Source organism: Equus quagga, chromosome 13 (assembly GCF_021613505.1).
Source record: "Equus quagga isolate Etosha38 chromosome 13, UCLA_HA_Equagga_1.0, whole genome shotgun sequence".
Lineage (NCBI taxonomy): Eukaryota > Metazoa > Chordata > Mammalia > Perissodactyla > Equidae > Equus > Equus quagga.
The window spans coordinates 7,881,342-7,903,625 of record NC_060279.1 but is presented as its reverse complement, the minus strand read 5'-3'; the positions used below and the strand labels follow the sequence as shown (position 1 = coordinate 7,903,625).

At 39.8% G+C, this 22,284-nt stretch overlaps 1 protein-coding gene across 6 annotated transcripts in view; it reads right to left on the bottom strand.

Annotated features, from left to right (window-relative positions):
• DNM3 (dynamin 3) overlaps positions 1-21,665 on the bottom strand; it is a 510,159-nt gene extending 488,494 nt beyond the window's left edge. For all 6 annotated transcript variants that reach the window (XM_046681889.1, XM_046681886.1, XM_046681888.1 and 3 more), the window contains exon 1: positions 21,353-21,665. In XM_046681889.1, coding sequence (XP_046537845.1) covers positions 21,353-21,513 — 161 coding nt within the window. In that variant the 5' untranslated portion in view covers positions 21,514-21,665. The remainder of the gene's footprint in view (positions 1-21,352) is intronic.
• Between the last annotated feature and the right edge of the window lie 619 nt (positions 21,666-22,284).

Here is a 22,284-nt window from a genome sequence, read left to right as displayed (position 1 = left end):
TGGGGGTTCCAATTTCTCCACATTCTCACCAAAACATATTATTGTTCATCTTTTTTTACTGTGGTCATCCTAGTGCGTGTGAAATGGTACTTCTCAGTGGTTTTGATTCGCATTTCCTTAGTTACTAACGATGTTGAACATCCTTTCATGTTTTTATTGGCCATTTGTATATATTCTTTGGAGAAATGTCTACTTAAACTCTTCGCCCATTTTTAAATTGGGTTATTTGCCTTTTTATTGTTGAGTTATAAGAGTTCCTCATATATTCTGGATACTAATCCTTTATCAGATACATGCTTTGCAAAAAATTTCTGCGATTCTCTGGGTTCTCTTTCCAGGTTCTTATCGTGTCCTTTCAAGCACAAAAGTTTGGGTTTTTTAATTATTTTATTGAGGTCATATTGGCTTATAACATTGTGTAAATTTCAAGTGTACATTATTATACATCACTTTCTATACAGACTGCATCGTGCTCACCACCAATACTCTAGTTTTTACCTGTCACCATACATATGTGCCCCATTACCCCTTTTGCCCTCCTCCCACCTCCTTCCCCTCTGGGAACCTTCTGGGTACCTTTGGTACACATCTGGAGAGGGGCCTTGGAGAAACTGCACGAAGGAAGCTTTTGGCAAATATTTGGGGCAGGAAGGCAGCGGAGAGCACGTCTCCTTATCCATAAGTTTGTTTATCTTCCACGTATGAGTGAAATCATACAGCGTTTGTCTTTCTCTGTCTGGCATATTTCGCTCAGCATAATACCCTGAAGGTCCATCCATGTTGTCACAAATGGCACGATTTTGTCTTTTTTTATGGCTGAGTAGTATTCCATAGTATATATATACCACCTCTTCTCTATCCATTCATCCGTTGATGAGCACTTCTGTTGCTTCCACATCTTGGTTATTGTGTATAATGATGAACATAGAGATGCATAAATATCTTTGAATTGTTGATTTCATGATCTTTGATAAACACCCAGTAGAGAGAAGGTTGGATCACATGGTATTTCTATCTTTAATTTTTTGAGAAATCTCCATACTGTTTTCCATAGTGGTTGCACCAGTTTGCATTCCCACCACCAATGTATGAGGGTTCCCTTTCTCTACATCCTCTCCAACAGTTTTTACTTCTTGTCTTGTTAACTATAGCCATTCTGACGGGCATAAGGTAATATCTCATTGTAGTTTTGATTTGCGTTTCCCTAATACTTAGTGATGCTGAACATCTTTTCATGTGCCTGTTGGTCATCTATAATATTTTCTTCGGGAAAATGTCTGTTCATATCCTCTGCCCATTTTTTGATCAGGATGTTTGGGTTTCTGTTGTTGAGTTGTATGAGTTCTTTATATATTTTGGAAATTAACCCATTGTTGGATATATGATTTGAAAATATTTTCTTCCAGTTGTTGGGTTGCCTTTTTGTTTTGTTCATGGTTTCCTTTGCCTCACAGAAGCTTTTCACTCTGATGTAGTCCCATTTGTTTATTTTTTTCTTTTGCTTCCCTTGCCTGAGTAAACATGGTATTTGAAAAGATACTGCTAAGACTGACATCAAAGAGCATACTGCCTATGTTTTCTTCTAGGAGTTTTATGGTTTAAGGTCTTACATGCAAGTCTTTAATACATTTTGAGTTAATTTTTGTGTATGGCATAACACAATGGTCTACTTTCATTCTTTTGCACCTGGCTGTCTAGTTTTCCCAACACCATTTATTGAGGAGACTTTCCTTTCTCCATTTTATGTTCTCGGCTCCTTTCTCAAAGATTAGCCATCCATTAATGTGTGGTTTTATTTCTGGGCTTTCAATTCTGTTCCGCTGATCTGTTTATCCATTTTTGTGTCAGCACCATGCTGTTTTGATTACTATTACTTTGTGGTATATTTTGAAGTCAGGGATTGTGACGCCTCCAGCTTTGTTCTTTTTTCTCAAGATTGCTTTGGTTATTCAGGGTCTTTTGCTATTCCACACAAATTTTAGGATTCTTTGTTCTATTTCTGTGAAGAATGTCACTGGGATTCGGATTGGGATTGCAGTGAATCTGTAGATTGCTTTAGGCAATACGGATATTTTAACTATTTTTATTCTTCCAATCCATGAGCATGGAATATCTTTCCATTTCTTTATGTCTTCAATTTCTTTCAATAAAGTCTTATCGTTTTCAGTGTACAGCTCTTTCACCTCTTGGTTAAGTTTATTACTAGGGATTTTATTAATTTTGTTGCAACTGCAAATGGGATTGTATTCCTGACTTCTCCTTTTGCTAGTTTGTTATTAGTGTATAGAAATGTAACTGGTTTTTTTTCCAGTAATTTTATTGAGATCATAATGGTTTATAACACTGTGTAATTTCAGGTGTACATTATTATTTATCAATTTCTGAATGGACTTCATCACGGTCACCATAAGTAGTCTAATTTTTGACCATCCCCATACATATGTGCCCCGTTATCCCTTTCAGCCACCCCCCAACCCCCTTCCCCTCTGGTAACCACTAATCTGCTCTCTTTATCCATGTATTTGTTATCTTCCACATATGAGTGAAATCATGCAATATTTGTCTTTCTCTGTCTGGCTTATTTCACTTAACATCATACCCCCAAGGTCCATCCATGTTGTTGCAAATGGGACAACAGAAATGTAACTGGTTTTTGTATGTTGATTTTGTACCCTGAAACTTTGCTGTAGTTGTTGATTATTTATAATAGCTTTCTGATGGATTATTTAGGGTTTCCTATATATAAATAATGTCATCTGAAAATAGTGACAGTTTTACTTCTTCTTTTCCAATTTGGATTCCTTTTATTTCTTTTTCTTGCCTAATTGCTCTGGTCAAAACTTTCAGTACTATGTTGAATAAGATCGCCAAGAGTGGGCACCCTTGTCCTGTTCCTGTACTCAGAGGAATGGCTTTCAGTTTTTTACCATTAAGTAGGATGTTGGCTGTGAGTTTGTCATATATGGCCTTTACTATGTTGAGGTACTTTCCTTTTACATTCATTTTATGTAGAGTTTTTTTCATGAATAGATGTTGGATCTTGTTAAATGCTTTCTCTGCATCTATTGAGATGATCATGTGATTTTTATTCCTCATTTTGTTAATGTGGTGTATCACATTGATTGACTTGCAGATGTTGAACCATCCCAGCCTCCCTGGGATAAATCCCACTTGATCATGGTGCACAATTCTTTTAATCTATTTTTGTATTCGATTTGCTAATATTTTGTTGAGGATTTTTGCATCTATGTTCATCAGCAATATTGGCCTCTATTTTTCTTTTTTTGTGCTGTCCTTCTCTGGTTTTGGTATAAGGGTAATGCTGGCCTCAGAGAATGAATTAGGAAGCATACCAACTTCTTCAATATTTTAGAATAGTTTGAGAAGGATAGGTATTAAATCTTCTTTGAACTTTTGGTAGAATTCACCAGAGTAGTCATCTGGTCCTGGACGTCTGTTCTTTGGGAGGTTTTTGATGACTATTTCAATCTCTTTACTTGTGATTGGTTTATTCAGATTCTCTATTTCTTCTTGATTCAGTTTCAGAGGTGGTATGATTCTAACAATTTGTCCATTTATTCTAGATTATCCAATTTGTTGGCAAATAGCTTTTCATAGTATTGTCTTATAATCCTTTGTAGTTCTGTGGTATCTGTTGTAACTTCCCCTCTTTCATTTCTGATTTTATTTACTTGAGCCTTCTCTCTTTTTTTCTTAGTGAGTCTAGCTAGGGGTTTGTCAATTTTGTTTATCTTCTCAAAGAAGCAACTCTTAGTTTCATTGATCCTTTCTATTGTTTTTTTGTCTCTATTTCATTTATTTCTGCTCTAATTTTTATTATGTCCCTCCTTCTACTGACTTTGGGATTTTTCTTCTTTTTCTAGTTCTTTTAGGTGTGGTTTAAGATTACTTATTTGAGATTTTTCTCGTTTCTTGGGTAGACCTGTATTGATACAAATTTCTCTCTTCATACTGCTTTTGCTGTATCCCATAAGTTTTGGTATATTGTGTTTTCATTTTCATTTGTCCCCAGGTATTTTCTGATTTCTCCTTTGATTTCTTCATTAATCCAATGGTTGTTCAGTAGCATGCTGTTTGGTCTCCACATACTTGAGACCTTCCCTGCTTTTTTCTTGTCGTTGATTTCTAGCTTCATAGCATTGTGGTCAAAAAAGATGCTTGATATTATTTCAATCTTCTTAAATTTATTAAGGCTTGCCTTGTTTCCCAATGTATGTTCCAGCTTTGAGAGTGTTCCATGTGCACTTGAGAAGAATTTGTATTCTGCTGTTTTTGTATAGAATGTTATATATATAGATAAAGTCCCTCTGGTCTAGTGTTTCTTTTAAAGCCACTGTTTTCTGTGGACTTTCTGTCTGGATGATTTATCCATTGACATAAGCAGAGTTTCGAGGTCCCCTACTCTTATTGTGTTGCTGTCAGTTTCTCCTTTTAGGTGAAATATATTAGTTGCTTTATATACTTTGGTGCTCCAGTGTTAGGTGCATATATATTAATAAAGTGTTATGTCTTCTTGGTGGAATGCCCCTTTTATCATTATACAATAATGTCCATCTTTGTCTCTCATCTTTTTTTATCTTGAACTCTACTTTGTCTGATATAAGTATGGCTACACCCACCTTCCTTTGCTTGCCATAGGCTTGGAGTAACATCTTCCATCCCTTCACTCTGAACCTATGTTTATCTTTAGAGCTGAGATATGTTTCCTGGATGCAGCATATTGTTGGGTCTTGTTTTTTAATCCATCCAACCACTCTGTGTTTTTTGATTGCTGAATTCCATCCATTTACATTTAGAGTGATTATTGATATATGAGGGCTTAATATTGCCACTTTTATCTCTTGTTTTCTGGTTGTTATGTAAGTCCACTGTTTCTTTTCCCTTGTATTTCTGAGTGCCATTTCAGTTTGGTGATTTTCTGTGATGGTTTTCTCAGTTTTCTCTATATTATGATTTGTGACTCCGCTCTGATTTTTTGTAATGTGGTTACCATGAGGTTTGTATAAAAGATCTCATAGATGAAACAGTCCATTTTCTGATAGCCTCTCATCTCCATTAGCCTAAGCAGGTTCTATGCCTTTCCTCTTCTCCTTCTATGTTTTTGTTGTCACAAATTATTCATTTTTGTGTTCTGAGTTTGTGACTAAACTGAAGTATTTGTAATTATTTTTGATGCTTTCTTTCCCTTTATCTTTTATGTTATAATTAAGTGTTTGCAAACCTATTCTGATAGAGAGCTGCAATTTTCTGAGTCGGTCTGTCTGTTTATCCTCTTGCTCAAAGCCTTGTAAACCTTTGCCTTTTTCTTTCAGGTAGGAGGGCTCCTTTCATCCTTTCTTCTAAGGCAGGTCTAGTGGCAATGAACTCCCTCAGCTTTCATTTATCTGGGAAAGTTTTTATTTCTCCATCATATCTGAAGGGTAATTTTGCTGGATAGAGTATTCTTGGCTGGTAGTTTTTGTCTCTCAAGTATTTTGACTATATTATCCCATTCTCTCCTAGCCTGTAATGTTTCTGCTGAGAAATCTGCTGAATGCCTGCTGGTTCTTTTGTAGGTTATTTTCTTCCATCTTGTCGCCCTTAATTTTTGTCATTGATTTTTTCATTTTTTTTTATTGTGGTAATACTGGTTTATAACATTATATAAATTTCAGGTGTACATCACTGTATTTCAATGTCTGTGTAGATTACATCATGTTCACCACCCAAAGACTAATTACAATCCATCACCACACACATGTGTCTAATCACTCCGTCATTGACTTTTGACAGTTTTAATACTATACGCCTTGGCAAAGGTCTTTTTGCATTGATGTAATTAGGACTTCTACTGACTTCATGTATTTGTATGTCTAGTTTCTTCCCCAGGTTTGGGAAGTTCTCAGTTATCATTTCTTTGAACAAGCTCTCTGCTCCTTTCTCCCACTCTTCTCCCTTTGGGTTACCTATAATCCTAATCTTATTTTTCCTAATTGAGTCAGCTATTTCTCAAAGAATTTCTTCTTTTTTTTTTTTTTAATCTTAGTTTTCTCTCCTCCTCTACCTGAAGCATTTCTAGGTTTCTATATTCAAGGTCACTAATTCTCTCTTCCATAAGGTCTACTCTATTTTTTATGCTTTCTACATTCTTTTTTTTTTAAAAAAAAGATTTTATTTTTTTCCTTTTTCTTCCCAAAGCCCCCCGGTACATAGTTGTATATTCTTTGTTGTGGGTCCTTCTAGTTGTGGCATGTGGGACGCTGCCTCAGCATGGTTTGATGAGCAGTGCCATGCCCGTGCCCAGGATTCGAACCAACGAAACACTGGGCTGCCTGCAGTGGAGTGCGTGAACTTAACTGCTCGGCCACAGGGCCAGCCCCTCTACATTCTTTTTTATCTCATTAACTGTGTTCTTCATATCCAGAATTTCTGTTTGGTTTGTCTGGGTTTGTTTTTTTTTAAGAGCTTCAATCTCTTTGGTGAAGTATTCCTTGTTCATTAACTTTATTCCTGAGCTCATTGAACTGTCTTTCTGAGTTTTCTTTAACTCTTTGAGTTTCTTTATAACTGCTATTTTGAACTCTCTGTCAGATTATACTCTTCCATGACTTCAGGTTTGGTTTCTGGAGAGTTTTCCTTCTGTTCTGCCATGTTGCTGTAGTTATTCATGGTGTTTGATGAATTGATCCTCTGCCAGGGCATTTGTGGTAGTAATCACCTTTTCTTATTTGGGTACAGCTTTGGTTACCTTGGTTCTGGTCATCTGGGTCTCATGTTCCTCCAGTGGCTCTCCACAGGCTTGGGTCCTGCTGTCCCATGCACCACCTGTGTTGCTGTTCCCAGGTTGTCTTGGGGTTCTGGTTTCACTGCTGCCAGGGGTGCTGGGTTCACAGATGTCACTGTTGCTGGTGGGGACCTGGGGACCCAGGGACTTGTATACAGCCCCTGTTGCTGGTGGAGCTAGTATCGAAGTTTCTGCCATTGGGGGCTGGGTCACCAGTTTTGCTGTGGTTCCTGTTGCTTCTGGTTTCAGAATCCACCTGCCACTGTTGGAGGGGAGAGGGTAGGCAGGGGCTGTTTTTTCTGTTCCCACCCCATCTGCTCAGAGTTGTGCTGGCTGGCTGTTTTGCATTTGTGTGGGCTGGGCCAGGCCACAGCTGCTTGGTGAGACACCTTCACGTGGGCTGAGCTACCACCACTCAATGGGGAGTGTTCACACAGGCAGGGCCACCACAGCATGGTAGGCACTCCTGTGGGCCAGGCTACTGCCACTCTACAAGTGTTCACACACAGGTAGTCTGCCCCTACCTCCACTCACAGTTGCGCTGGCTGCTGTGTGAGGATCCATGATCTGGACCACTGTCACTGGGGAGGATGAAGGAGCTGCTCCCCGAGTTCCACTGCTTCCCAGGAGTCCAGTCTACTCAACTTCAGATGTATAGCTGCATGGATCTCTCAGGCATCCTGTTGTGTGGTGCAGGGATCCTCTGTTGAATCCTCTGTTGGTTAATGGACATCTGTTTAGTTGTAACTTAGAAGGGAGAGACAAAAGGATCCTACTATTATGCCGTTGTACAGATGAGGAAGCTGAGGCACAGACAGCTTAAGTGATATCCTAAAATCACAGAGTTGTTGAAACAAATTTTTAGGCCCAAGATGGAGTTGTTCCTACCCAGGGTGCCACATCAACAAACCAAAACTCAGATGACTTTTTTGTCCTTGTAAATGCTCCAGTTGACCAGAAACAACGTATATTCAGTCATCCAATCCCCAAACACCAAGCAAACTCTGGGTCTTCTCACCCCAAATAAGGCTGACTATGGCCCCAGCCAATCAGATATTTTCTGTCTGTCTCTTCCTGTTCTTCATTCTTTATCCTATAAAAGCTTCTTGCTTTCTACCCATTTTAAAATTCTCCAAAAGGAGATTGTCCACTTCATGAAGTATTAAATAAAGTTTGTTTGTATCACCTCAATTGTCTTCTTTAATCATTTTTTTAATAGAGCTATTAAGTGGCACAGCTAGGATGTGAACTCAGGCAGTCTGGCTCCACAGAGTACATGTTCTTTACCTCAACACTTGACAAGTTCTGGAGTACATTCTATTCTAATCTACATTAGAGTCTGTTGAGGGAAAATACTTTTTAATTGCCTTTTCATCCCAAAAGTAGTCACTCAAACGTGAGTTGATTGTTTGAATTCCTTTTGGTCACAAAATAGCACACTCTGCCCAGGCCATGCTCATTCCTATATAATCAGAAATGACCACTGTATACACAGAAAAGATGAGAAAAATGAGAGGAAAACACATTTGGGAGGAGTGGAAAACAAAAGCTTGATAGGTAGAACCTTTCAAAAACCAAGTTGAGATTTAAAAAGAGGGTGGTATCTGCAGGTTCTTGAGAAGGACAGCAACATGAACTCTGTGTATTGGAATATTAATCTGAAAGCAGCAATACTAGCACGGAATGGGTGAATGAGAAACGGAGGGAGTGAGAGAGCAGGATGCTATCAGAGTGATCCAAGGGTGAGGGGAGGACCTAGACTAGAATGGTCACAATGAGAATAAAGAGAAAGGATGGACCTAAAAAATATTCTGAATAAGGAAATTACAATATGTATTAGATTTAGGAAGAAGACTTTAAAAACAAAAAAGAAGATGAAGTGATGATTTTTTTATAAGTTTCTAGACTAGTATACCGCTGAAAGAAGTGCGATGCTTAGGAAAAACAGACTTTAAAATCAAGCTGTTATTCTATCCTTTTTTCCAAAGAATAAATACTGTTCACCACTAAAACATCCTTCTCCACAGCTGCTTCATGGAATTAGCCATTCTGTGAGAGATTCCAGTTTCTTTACATCCACAACTATTTTTTGAAGGCCTGGAATAACTGGACTCAGGGAAGTCTTTATCATTTTACGTGTCTGCCAATTCTTGTCTACCCAGATATGGCCTAGAGAAAACATACATTTTTTTAAAGCCAGGTTTCTCTCTGACACTCAGCCAGCCAAATAATAGACTTAAGTTAAAAAGGAACCTTCAAAGTCCTTTTGTTCAACTTGCCTCCCATCTACACCACACCAAGGAGCCAGCCAGGCTTGAATCCCCAGCCTCTATCCTTCTGAAGATGGAATACTTACTGCTTCACACGCAACCCATTTCCATTTCCTAACTGTTCTGTTGAGCAGTTTCCCTCACATTAAGTTTAAATCTGTCTGCTGGTGGCTTTCACTCATTTGTTCTAATGCTGTCTTCTGGGGACATACAGAGTTAATCTAATCCCTCTCCAATTAATAGCTCCTCAAATATTTGGAGACAGTATCATGACCCCACCAACTACTTTCTACAAAAGCCTCACCTAACAATTGTTAGCCAGGGTACTCTGGTAATAACAGGACAGTGCCTATCAATGCTTGTATCCATCTGGGTCATCAGGTTCTTCGAAGGAGCTGCTTGCTACATACATAGAGCCTCACATAATTTCTGGCATATAGTGGACTCCCAAAATATGACTGTAAGTGACTCAGTGAACAAAAAAAATCCATCTGCTAGTAGAATTTTCAAACATATCCTTTCTCAACTGGTTTTATCATCTACCTACAACCCAAGAAGTTTACTAAACTCTCTTTGCCCTCAAAAATTCAATGGAATGTCATATAAAGAAAATATAAACCCAGAAATAACCTGGCAGGTATGCAAGTAAATGAAACATCTTAATACATAAGAAACCTCGGTGGGGGAAAGACAATTTTTATTGTATACCCTTTTGGAATCTCTGAGTTTTTTATCACATGTACATATTCCTTTTTCAGTTCAGACAGTTAACTTAATCAAATAAAAATAATAAAATTACCTCCATTTAACTCACCTAGTGGAATAGTATGGTATAGTGTGAACTGTACCTTCTATAATATAAAGATATGTCCTACCACTTAAATATAGAATCATCAAATAAATGACTAGAAGTAACATTAGATTTAATCTAGTCCAGAGACATTCAACAATTTTGAGGACAACCATAGTAGGAAATACATTTTCTATTGCAGGGTGGTACACATATACAAATACACAACTAACACAAAAGTTTCAGAATACAGTACTTATCACTGCTAGCTAAAATGTACTCTGATACTTTTTTAAGCCTGTCACAACCCATTAAATTAATATCATGTCCCACTGATAGGTCACAAGCCACAGTTTAAAAAACACTGATCTAGTCTAACATCCACCCCTACTCTCAACCAATTTATTGATGAAGAAGGTATGATTCAGCTTGGATAAGTGGCTTGTGCAGAATCATATAATTCATTCATTCATTTAGCTGCTGCTATATGCTAGCGTTGTGCTATGGGAAATGACAAATGAAACACTGCTCCTGACTTCATGGAGGCTGCAAATAGTTGGGCAGACAGACAAGGCAACCAACTGTACAGAAAGATCCCAGTGCAGCAAACTGTGAGCAAGGACCACTGAGACGGGGCCTCTAAATCAGACGGAGCCTCTAAATCAGACGGAGAGAGCTGAGGAAGACCAGTGGGGTGATGGTAAAGACCGAATGACCCCAGCTCTCATTGCTTTCCGCCACGCTGAATCAGCTTACCTGAGGCATTCCTTCAATAAATATCCAGGGAACAGCTAGCATGGGTGTAAATCAAATCCATCTCAAACTCAATAATTCACAAATACTCCTAATTCTCTCAGCAGTAAAATTTCATCTGTATTTTTCCTTCATATCTCCCTACAATATAGTAAACACTCAACTAAGCAAGGCTTCCTCCTTCCCATTCCCCCTCTTGCTCTTGAAGCAAGAGACTCAAGATCCTTCCATCACTTCCCTTCTTCATTGACTCGGAAAAAAAAAATCCCTGAGGAAAATATAATATTCAAAGTAGCTAAATCAAACCAAGTATCCCCCCACAATTTCACATTTTTTTAAGGATTATATAAACAGATTAAGTAGTTTCTTAAGCTGAACCCACAAAGACCACAGTCATTCCCATAGTTATTCTGGCCTTTCTAGATGAGAATACAAAAATCTCATCATAAAATGGTTGCTGTCTCGGAAGTAAAGATTCAGAGGATCGTGAATGCTAGGATCCATGAAAATCAATTGTGGGCCTCTTCCTCTCTTTTAAATATATGACAAGAATGGATTTCAGTTTTATTAACCAGAAAACAGAAACACACACACACACACGCACACACAAAGTTCTATGCCTTCTCTAGATAAGACACCTAAAGCTATTCTTACACAAAGCTACTGAGGCATACCTAGCAGAACAAAGACAACGTAATGTTCCGAATGGAAGCAGTTAACTGGTTCAGAGCTAAAATTGGTGGTTAACAAGTTGTGGAAATGTCAGTCAAGTCAGAATAGGAATCTTTCCACTGAAAATTGAGTCATTGGGCATTACTTCAATATTTACTACAAGAATTCTGGTTCTTCTCTAAGGTCTAATAACACCAGACACCACTATTTTTACGCCTTCCTTCCTGATTCCTTGGCTTTCGATCTTTTCTGTTCATTGGGCTTACTTCATACTCTTGCTAAGCAGTCCTGCTTCTCTAGCTGGACTCCCTTAGCTGTTTTTCCCATTTCTAGTCCCATCTTTGCCTACAATTTCATCTAATGTTTCCCAAAGATAAAAATACGCTAAGAATGGTTTACTCCATCACAGAATCAAACACTTCCCCGAAAATGTATTTTCTAGGAGAACATCTGAACACATTTTCAGCAAAATTCATTTCAATTCTATTATCTCTATGTTATTAATTCTATTATGTTCATTATCTCCAGTATTCACCGTTTAACCCCTTAGCATGTCGCAACTTTTTTCCAGCTCAATCTTCCTCATTTCTAAATTGAAGTTAATAAAACATGCCTTTACTATCCTCTCAGGGATATTGCAAGGATTAATAAAAGAATAAATGAAAAGGTGCTTTGGAATTTTGCAGAGGGAAGAGTATACAAATGGGGTTTATGTTGTGTACATCTGTTTAAAGAAAAAAATACACTATGTGTGAGCAATGCTTTCTTTAAAGAAGACCCAAATACACTCTAAGTTAGTCTGATCTACAGTTAGTATTTTGATGCAGCTGTAATTTTCCAACATGGACAAAAAGGAGAATTTGCAAATACACATTACTATCTATTGTCTCTCCTAAATTTACTTTTCTTTTTAAAATAGTCAGAAAATGTCCAGTCTAGATAAAAGACAAACTAATAGCCATTAAATGGGTTCTGGTACCAATTCCAACCTGGGGAGGAGGTTTACCACACCAACAACAAGCAATGCTCGGGACACCAGCTGGGTGTCCTACAATTTAACTCAGTTCTGACACTATCTACCTGGAGATGGCCCCAGATTCCACAGGCCGAGGGCTCAGTCCCATAGGATTGACCACACACACACACACACACACACACACACACACACACAAACACTTGGAAGCCAATTGCAAGCCCAGGTAGTTATCTGAACTTCTGAGCAACTGCTATAAATCAGAGGTTCCCACACCCTCCTTCTTGGGGTCAATTAATTTGCTAGAGCAGCTCACAGAACTCAGAGAAACATTTTCTTACTAGATTACCAGTTTATTATACAAGGATATAACTCAGGAACAGCCAAGTGGAGGACATGCACAAGGCAAGGTCTAGGGAAAGGGCCTAGGACTTCCCTGCCCTCTCCGGTGTGCCACTCTCCCCAAATCTCCACATGTCCACCAAGCCAGGAGCTTGCCAAACCCAGTCCTTTTGGGTTTTATGGAGGCTTCATTATATAGTCATGATTGATTAAATCATTGACCATTGGCCACTGATTCAACCTCAAGACCCTCCCCTCTCCGCGGAGGTTGGGAGCTGGGACTCCAACCCTATAATCACACGGTTGGCTCCACTTCGCTAGGAACCAGCCTCTATCCTTAGGTGCTTTCCAAAAGTTACCTCATTAACATAACAAAGGACATCATTATCATTCTCAACACTTAGGAAATTCCAACAGTTTGGGGAGCTCTGAACCAGGAACTGTGGACAAAGACCAAACATAAATGCAAAATATATTTTGGTCATCTGAATGACCAAATATATATTTTTCTTATAAATCACAATATTACAGTATCATTTATTGAATGCATAACATAGGCCATACACTTCATACCATCTTACTAGAACTCACATGCAGGTAAAAAAAATGAAGTCTGTATCATTATCCTTATCCTGCAGATGAGGAAATTAAGCCCCAGTGAGGTCCAATGCCCTGCTGAGGAGCCGTGCTACTAGCAGGGGTCAGAGGTGGGACTGAAACACCAGTCAGCAAAGCCAGCACTCTATCACCAGGATACGAGGACTCCTTTTCAAATACTTGTAACCACAGTCCCTCCAGGACCAGTTCAACCAACCGCATCTCACCAACAGAGTAATTAAGAAATTGTCTTTCAGAAAGTTTGCAAAGTCACATAGCAAGAGCATGTGCAGAAGAAGAAATCTTGACCTGAAATGACCGCAGAACCAAAGATTCTCCTCCCCACAGAACCAAAGGACTAGGACATGACTGGAATCTAAACCTCGGACTCTTATCAGAAGCGAGGGGTCCATCATTCAGGAAGATCTAGTGTTAAAATTCTTCCCCACCTTACCATAAATGTTTAGAGCCTCATGATAAATGTTTAGAACCTTACCATAAATGCTTGAAGTCCACCAATCAAAACTTGTCCCACCAGTGTTTCCATGTGCCAGCCTATTCTTTCTAACCTCTTAAACTTCACCCCAAATCCTGAATCAGGGAGACAGATCTGATGGCACACGCCCCCTGTCTCCCTGCAGACGGATCTTGCAGAATAAAGCTGATCTCTCTTCCTAAAGGCTGATGCCATAATTAATTGGCTTATTTATGCACATCAGGCAAGAGAACCCCAATTTTGTGTGGTAACATACTGGCTTTCTGAGGATCAAAGAAAACAAACATCATAAATAAGATCAGGCACCATCAAATTACTTATTAAATGGATTAGTCTTTTCAATTCCAAGGCCGTGGAACAATAGATAATGAGACCCTTCAGAAGCCCTCCTACTTCTAATAGGTATGCATGTATTACTCATGGGTGTATCTTGATCTTGAAGCAGTGGGAAATGAAAATGAGACACTATCACAAAACAGCACTGAGGCACACACTTTAAACTCCAGGAAAGAGAGGAGTTTCATCAGGGATATTAGAGAAAAACAGGATCTAAAGCATGGTTATCATTAATATAACTCATGGGTTAAATATATCATCTTTTTCCTCAACAACTATCTTGTCTTTCTTATCAACTAACATTAAAGATTTAATACAATATTAACACTTGTTGAAATTAATTGTTAAAATAATTTCTGACATCAATGGACCTCACTCTAAGAATACAAACACCAAAAAGTAAGAAGATGAAACCGGAAAACTGAAGGGTAAGGATTTACTACCCAAATATATGTTTTATTTTACCAAAAAGTTCACCCATTTCTTTAAATAGTAACCTTGCCATTTATATTATTTATTTGTACACAACTTTTCAGAAGCTTTCCTTGGTTGGAACAAGGCCTATCAGCGACCATCACAGGCACAACTTTCCAGCTTGCCCACCTGGTGGGAAAATATGCATAATGTATGAAAACACCAACTATGCCATTTAGTCTTTTCCTGGGCCCATCTATTCCCTAAAAGTCACAATTTACTCTACAGTATACTATCTCAGCCAAATTACCTGGTCTAAGCCTGAGAAAAATCCTGTTCCCTATCTCCTTCGACTATTGCGTACGGGGGAAAAAAATGAAATATCACTGCTGGTGTCCTATCAACAAAAGCAATGGAGGGGAGTATCAAGGAGGAGGAAAGACTGGTCCAATGGAAGGGAATGGGAAAAGAGGAGGCCCAGTGAGGGTGCGAGGGAGGCAGGTTAAAACAATAACAGGAGGAAGAGAAGATGATGAACTGATGCAGGGCTCCCAGTTCTGAACACCAAGTTCTAAATTCAACTCTGATTCTGTCTCTGACCTTGAGCAAATCTCTTGGTTTCTCTGTATTCTAATATAGCTCCAGAAAGTTAGCAAAAATTAAGCCAGGAGAAGGTTTCTTACAGAACCTAGTGAAATGCCAGCCCTTGTTACTGATAAAAGAAAAGCTAAGCTAACTATGACCAAAAAGAAAATCACCAACATATCACCAACGTGGTATCAGTAAACCTCTAATCTGTTGGAGCAGTGTTTAACTCAAGAAATGCAAATCATACAGTGTCAACCCTCCACCTTTACTCTCCCCGCTTTCTAAATAACACATTCCCTTCTTAGGTTTGCCTTTAGGACATTTTCCTTGACATTTGTCTTCAATTTTCCCCTCTACTTTAAGTAAATGCCTCATTCCTAAAAAAGAAAATAGAATTCCATCTCCCTTAAGTATTAGTGCCTTGGAGGTCCTCATAAAGCAGTTGGTCTGATCTGTCCCACTCTCAGCCTTCTCACTGTATCCAGTTATATTTTTAATCTCTCCAACCTCTTTTCTTTCCTGCTACTTATCTCTCCGGCCCTCTCCAATATACAGTGTCTCTTTGTGATAAAGTGACAGCCTAAAATTCAATGCCTTGTTGTCAAGGCAGACACCAAGACACAGATCACTACCTCCCTGCTTTGACATCGATACTTCAGTAGATGCAGCCTTGAGCTAAAATGATGCCGGCTGCCAAATGCACTAGAAACTCATATATTGTCTACTTTCCCCTTATATCCCAATTGAATTTCAGAATTGTAGTTTTTCACAATTAAATAAATTGACATAGTATAAATTATTTTGTCCCAATTAGTTGGCATTATACCCAACTGCCTTCATTTTTCAAACTCATTTGAAAGTTGAAGTCTCATACCTTATGCTGTCAGTTCTCTTTTTATACATACCACAGCCTCTATACATTCATACTTCCTTCTATATTCTTACCCAGTATACTTAGAACTCAGTAAATACATGCTCATCGACTTTACTTGCCCATATTTCTCAAAAGTATCAACAGAACTCACATCCAAGGCTAAATCCCATTTTGGTCACTTACCAGCCACACGACCCTGCGCAAAATTACTTGTTCACTAACCTTGAGTTTCCTCCTCTATTGACATGGGGATGTGAAAACAAGTAATGCCTAGAAGGCACAAAAGCGTTTAACAGCATCAATGCCTGCCACCCGGTGAGGCTAAACCAATACTCACCCCCTTCTTCCTCCCACTTGACATAAATGTGTTCGGTGTAACATACTCCGTTAGGATTTTTAAATTAATGCTGAGAGTGTGAGAAATTGGAAAGCAGACTTAGAGGTAGGCAAAACTTTGGCCATATAGGAAAGTAAACTGGATTATTCCACAGTACCTTAGCTTGAGGCTCTCTGGACTTGGCTTTGGTGGGAGAGGAGAAAACCATCTATTTCCTTGAGCTGCTTGCAGCCATCTCTTAACATTAAATAAATCATAATAAAAAGTAAAACACCATAATTTAACTCCACTTACTAGTCCTACCAAAGGTACTACCTAATATACTAAACATCTAATATACTAAACGTACGTTCCATTAGTAGAGAACCCAACGGCCTACCTTCTAGCATAGCTATGAAGTTTCCGTTCCTCCAAAGTTCTGGATGACTGCGTGCCCAACTTCACTCCTAAAGAAATTAACCAAGTGCATTTTCTGATATCTATTCATCGTAAGTAAGTTTCAAAACAGAGATATCTTACCCAGTCCTCTTCACCTAGTTGTATTGCTTCTTAGACATTATTAATAAAAAAAAAGAATTAACTTGACTTTGCTAATTAAATCCTACCAACTGTGAATTTGTGATAACCTAAAACATTATGTAACGTTAATTCAGCAAGAATATCTTTGTAATTTCAGTTTTTAGCAATTCACTGTTGGATGAAAAAAGTTCATGTTTTTGATACTTTATTTAAATAGAGGCTTGGGAACCATGAAGCATGATTTTCAACAATTATCACATTTTAATTGTTAGCACCCATTTATCTAATAACTTTAATACTTGAAAGTTACTTGTTGAAAAATATTCACTAATTCACATGCTTTGATATTTTAAAAAAATCTTTCCCTCAATACAAACCTATTTCTGAATTAAGAAGTTTTACTAATATGAATGCTTCTGTGCCTAATCTCATTTGCAATTAGAGAATTCTTACCTCCTCAATTTTTAAATACTCTCTTGAAATCAGTCAAAGGATTTAAGACTAGATTCGTGTCTATTTAAGCCATATAAATGACTTCTGGGTTTTTTAGAAATTCTCTGGTAATGTCCATTCAACAACAGCATCAAACAGCTCACGTTTAAGGTTCTCCTGCAAAACAACTTTAAGTTGGTGACCAATATATCCATCTTTAGAAAACTCACGACTCAATAAACATATATTATTTGATATTCCCACATTGAAATGATCTCCCCTCAACATAGTCACTTAAAAAAAATCTTTTATTTGGTCTCAATTAATCACAAAACCTATTCTATCTGTGCAAAATTGAAAGTCTATTTACCACTCAGGCTAGAATAAAATAATGTGGAATGCTCTGCCTATATAATTAGCATTAAAGAACTAGTGTTTCTAACAAGTATATCATTAAAAAACATTTGCACATTAGCAACTAGTACAGTTTTCACTTAACACCTCTATAAACAAGTTATATGCACGCTAAACACATACTTAAATAAACAACCCAATTACATACTAGAGCTCCCTTCAAGAATGTCCAACATACTAAAGACAAATACTTATCTTTTAATTAATGTTGTTCCCCCCTAAGGGGTTGCCTCAAATCATCTGTGAAATGAGGCAAGGTAGACAAATATAAATAAATATTAATAAAATCATTAATATAGCAGCTTATTTATTTAGGTGGTACTTTTAAGCGTGGCCGAAGAATGAAGTTAAAAGTATTTATCAGAGGAATTAGTAAATCTCAATATGGAGGGAGCAATATGACACAGAGGTTTTAGAGGATTGGTATAGAGCCCATACACCTCAGGGTGAATGCTGGCTCTACCACTTTAGGTTAAATTAAACTAGCCTTCAGTCAGTTACTCAAACTCTCTAAATCTCAATTTCCTCATCTGTAAAATGGAACCCATAAGAGCACCTTCCTCTTTGGGGTTTTATGAAGATAAATGAGATTACCCATGTAAAAGCATCTAGAACAGCACCTGATGCACAGCAAATAAATGTGAACCATTATCATCATCTCACTGCACTGTAAAAAAAAAAAAAAAAAAAAAAAAGGACGTGAAAGAAGCTGAATAAATTCAATTCTTCCATACAGAAACCAGACCAATGGGCAGACCCCAAGCCAGCTAGTGAACCCCTATATTCAGACCATGAGTCTCAGCTTTTATTCATCAGACATTAAGCTGCCTCTCACTGCCAGCATATATCTCATCTGAACAACCGAAAGAACAATCTGGTTACTCACAGTATATCATTAATATGTAAATTTATCACTTCAGCAAGAAAATCACAAACAAGTGGTTCATTCAGGACTCATTTTATTCATAACAATCTCAAACTTGTCACCCCAAAATTGGTTTTATAGCTACAGTAAATGAAGTAAACACATTCAAATCCAAATTCATTCAGTGGTGTCAAAAAAATTAATATAAACAAACTATCTGAGAGAAGAAGACACGGCTAGTCCACTAAACATGGATTGTTAAATATTGAAGAGAAAATGCATCATTATTTTGAAGAGAACAAGCTTAAATGATGAGCAAACACTATTAATTTACACAAGAAATGATCTCTTGTTTTACAACTGCATTCAATAACCGCACATAGGTCAGACTCTTAAAATGAAAACAGCCACATATGAAAGAGGAAAGTTTCATCCTTAAAGGACAGGACCTTATCTTTATTGCAAAATTTCTGAGTAATAAAAAGAAAAAGCTTATAGTAAACATGAGTAGTTTTTTTCGGCCCAGGATGAATCTCTTATCAAAATAGAGAACTCCTTTTTTCCCTAAGGTTGGTCTATAATTAGAAATTAGATTCCTCAATAATTCAATGACTGAAACCTTTATTAAAGTCAAATGACCTTTTTAATTAAATTTTCTCCTAATATATAAGCTCTGCTAGGCAGGTGTCATCTCTACAGATAATAAAGCCTTTATATATTTCTAAAATGAGCTTTCGCTCTATGTTCATCCTTTTCTTTGACATTCTAACAGTAATTAATTATTGGTAAAACTTTAAGAAGTATAACAAATTACTAATGCATTCTGGTCAATGCTCTGATTTGTCTAATATTTATAATATCCCTATTTTTCATTCTATCATGAAAAATGTTCAAGCTAAAATATTTCACCCTTCCATATCTCTTTTTTAAAATTCTCTTTACCAAAGAATATAGGTAGTGAGGGGAAATGTGGACAATTTTATTATAGTATTAAGTGTGTTAGGATTGAAACCCTGGAAAGAACAACTGAGATATGTGCATAAAATTGAGATTAGGTTCAAAAGCTCTTGCCACAAGCAACGCATTTACAATATAGGCTCATCCAACTAAATATATGAAAGATGCATAAAAATACAGTAATTGCATTTGAGTTATTTAAAAATCTTAATCTTTAAGTTATTTGTTTAAAAAAAGTAATTAAATGTCTATTAAGGCATCATATTAAATGCCCTGGAGCTTGAAAACCCAAAAACACATTGTCATCAAACCTCACTTTCCCTGCTTTAAATTTAGTGAATTTCATTGGCAACAAATCAAAGAAAGTAAAACCCCTAAGTATGTGACGGTTGTATGTATATTTTTGAAATCACATATCCATCCATCACTTCACCATAAGTCTATGATGACGTCAGCAAAATGCTTTACCATCACTTTTCTCGTCACTCAAAATAAATGACAAAACTGAGACAAAGTGATTGACTTACTCAAAGATGCCAGCCAACTGTCAGCAATTTTACTTTTTTATTAGGTTTCTTAGCTTTCTAGTTCATATGGGGGGGGGGGGTGGACAACCAAGAGTAACATCTGAGAGAGACAGCATGATCTCGGAAGAAAGAATATGCACTTTATGGATACTAACATTCCCAAAGAGATGTGGGAATATCTAAATTTCACACATCATCAAACACTAATCAGATAAAGGAACAGGAACAGGAACCTTCTGAATCCCAAATCACTAACTAGCCAAATAAAAAGAGTACAGCACAATCTCTGGATCGTCCCTGCTCCGGCCCACTCTCTCGGCTGCGGTACATGTCTACCTGGTGTACCACCAGGACAGCTTTCATAACGTTTTCAAATGGTCTTTTCTTTGCAAATGTCTGCACTCCTCAGGCAAGGCCGTAAGGTAACTTAATCCCTCATTAATTGCTCAGTGGATGAAATGCTGATTCCCCATTCAAAAATTAATTCTATATCTTTTTCTGTATTAAGAGTCACGAAGAAATCTATAACTATAATTGAGATTCAGCATGTTATCTTAAAGACTCGCAGGACAAATAAGAGCTTAGGGAACAGAAGACGATGCTGGGGGAGGGGGCGCAGAGAGAGTGCGAGAAAGATGCTGGTCAATTCCGAGATGATGCAGGAATGACATGGCACCTGGACCACATAAGTCCACATCCACCCCCCCTCAGAGTGGCTGCCTCGGTTTCTCTGACATATGCCTGGAGCTGTGAAGAAGTGCACACGCGAACACACCACCTTTTATTCTTCGACTCCTAGGGAGGAGAATGGTGGGGAAGCGTCGCAGGATAAAGCTTCACCACAACAAACGATTTCTTTCTCCTCGCACCCCGCCTCCTCTGCTAGGGGCAGGCGACGACTGTCTCGAACAGTAGACAGCTGAGAGGAGCCGAGAACCAGGGCGAGAAGGAGAGCATCTCCGCGGAGGGCGGGGGGATAAAGCCCCACAGCCTTGCGGACAGCCTCGGGGAAGCGGAGAGGAAAAAACAGGGAGACGTGGAGCCGGGAAACAGGAGAGGGGGACTGGGAAGCGCCCGGGCGCGCTCCGCATCCAGGCTGCCCGAGGCTGGCGCGCTCCGGGCGGGGGAAGTCGAGCCCCGGGCGGACTCCCTCCCCCGACAGCCTGACCGGAGGACGGGGAGGAAATGGCTTTTTATCGCAGGATGAAAGGCAAACAGGAGGGCCACCAGGCGGGGGGGACGGACGATGCCCGGAGCCGGAGGACCGCGCCCGCCCCGCAGACACTGCCGCTGTGCGCTGCATTCCGCCGCAGCCCCGGGTGCACCGTGAGCTCCCGCCGCCGGTCCACGTCCCAACGGCCGGGAGCGGGGCCGCCCCTCGCCCCCCGCCCCCACGCGCCCTGCGCGCTCACCTGCCCACGAAGTTCTCGAGCACCGAGCTCTTGCCGGCGCTCTGGCCGCCCACCACGGCGATCTGCGGCAGCTCCAGCAGGCAGCTCTGTCCCAGCGCCGAGAAGGCGTCCTGCAGACGGTTCACCAGCGGGATCAGCTCCTCCATCTCCCGGTTCCCCATCTTCCTGCGCGGCCGGCCGCCCGCTGGTCCCTGCTCGCCTCTGCGTCCTGGCCCAGCGCCGGGGCCGCGCCGCCCTAGCAGCCGCCGCGCTGGGTTCAGTCGACAGGGTCCAGCGCAGACGTCGGATCCCGCCGCCCGCCCGCCGCTCGGCTCCTGACAGCTAACGGCCCGCAGCGCGCCTGCGCGGGCCTGCGGGGGCGTGGCCTGGCTCCACGACCGCCCCGCCCGCGCCCCGCCGGGCTGCTGCTCCGCCCCAGGGTTCCCAGCCAGACAGCCCCGTCCGCGCGCGCACCACTGCCTCCCAGCTGCGGCTAGATGCCACCGCCCCTGTCTTCTGCTGCCCAGGCTCAGACGCAAAGTTAGGGCACTTGGTCAGGGAATGGCATGAAGTCAGCAGCAGCTGGCGGCACTGTTCCTTTTCAGTGGTTACAAAGCTTAAGTCCAGTGGAGAGCACTACCACCGATGACAACAGCAGTGTCGCCAGTGTAGGCAGCAGCAGCACCTCCGCCGCCACCACCAGGGCGCCGCCGCCAGAGTACGCTTCCCAGAAGGAAATCTCGTGTTCTTAGGCCCTACTCCAGAACCGGGCTCTCCGCGTGGCCGGCCTGTTGGAGTCTAAATTCTTCAATCTGACGTCCGTTTCAGGCCCTGCATAGTCTGACCCTCCCTACTCTACATTAATGACTCGGTCCCCCACCCCGCCTAAGCAACAGTGGAGTCCGTCGCGCTCACCCGCACCACTCCCGCTCTTCAATCTACCACGCTCATTC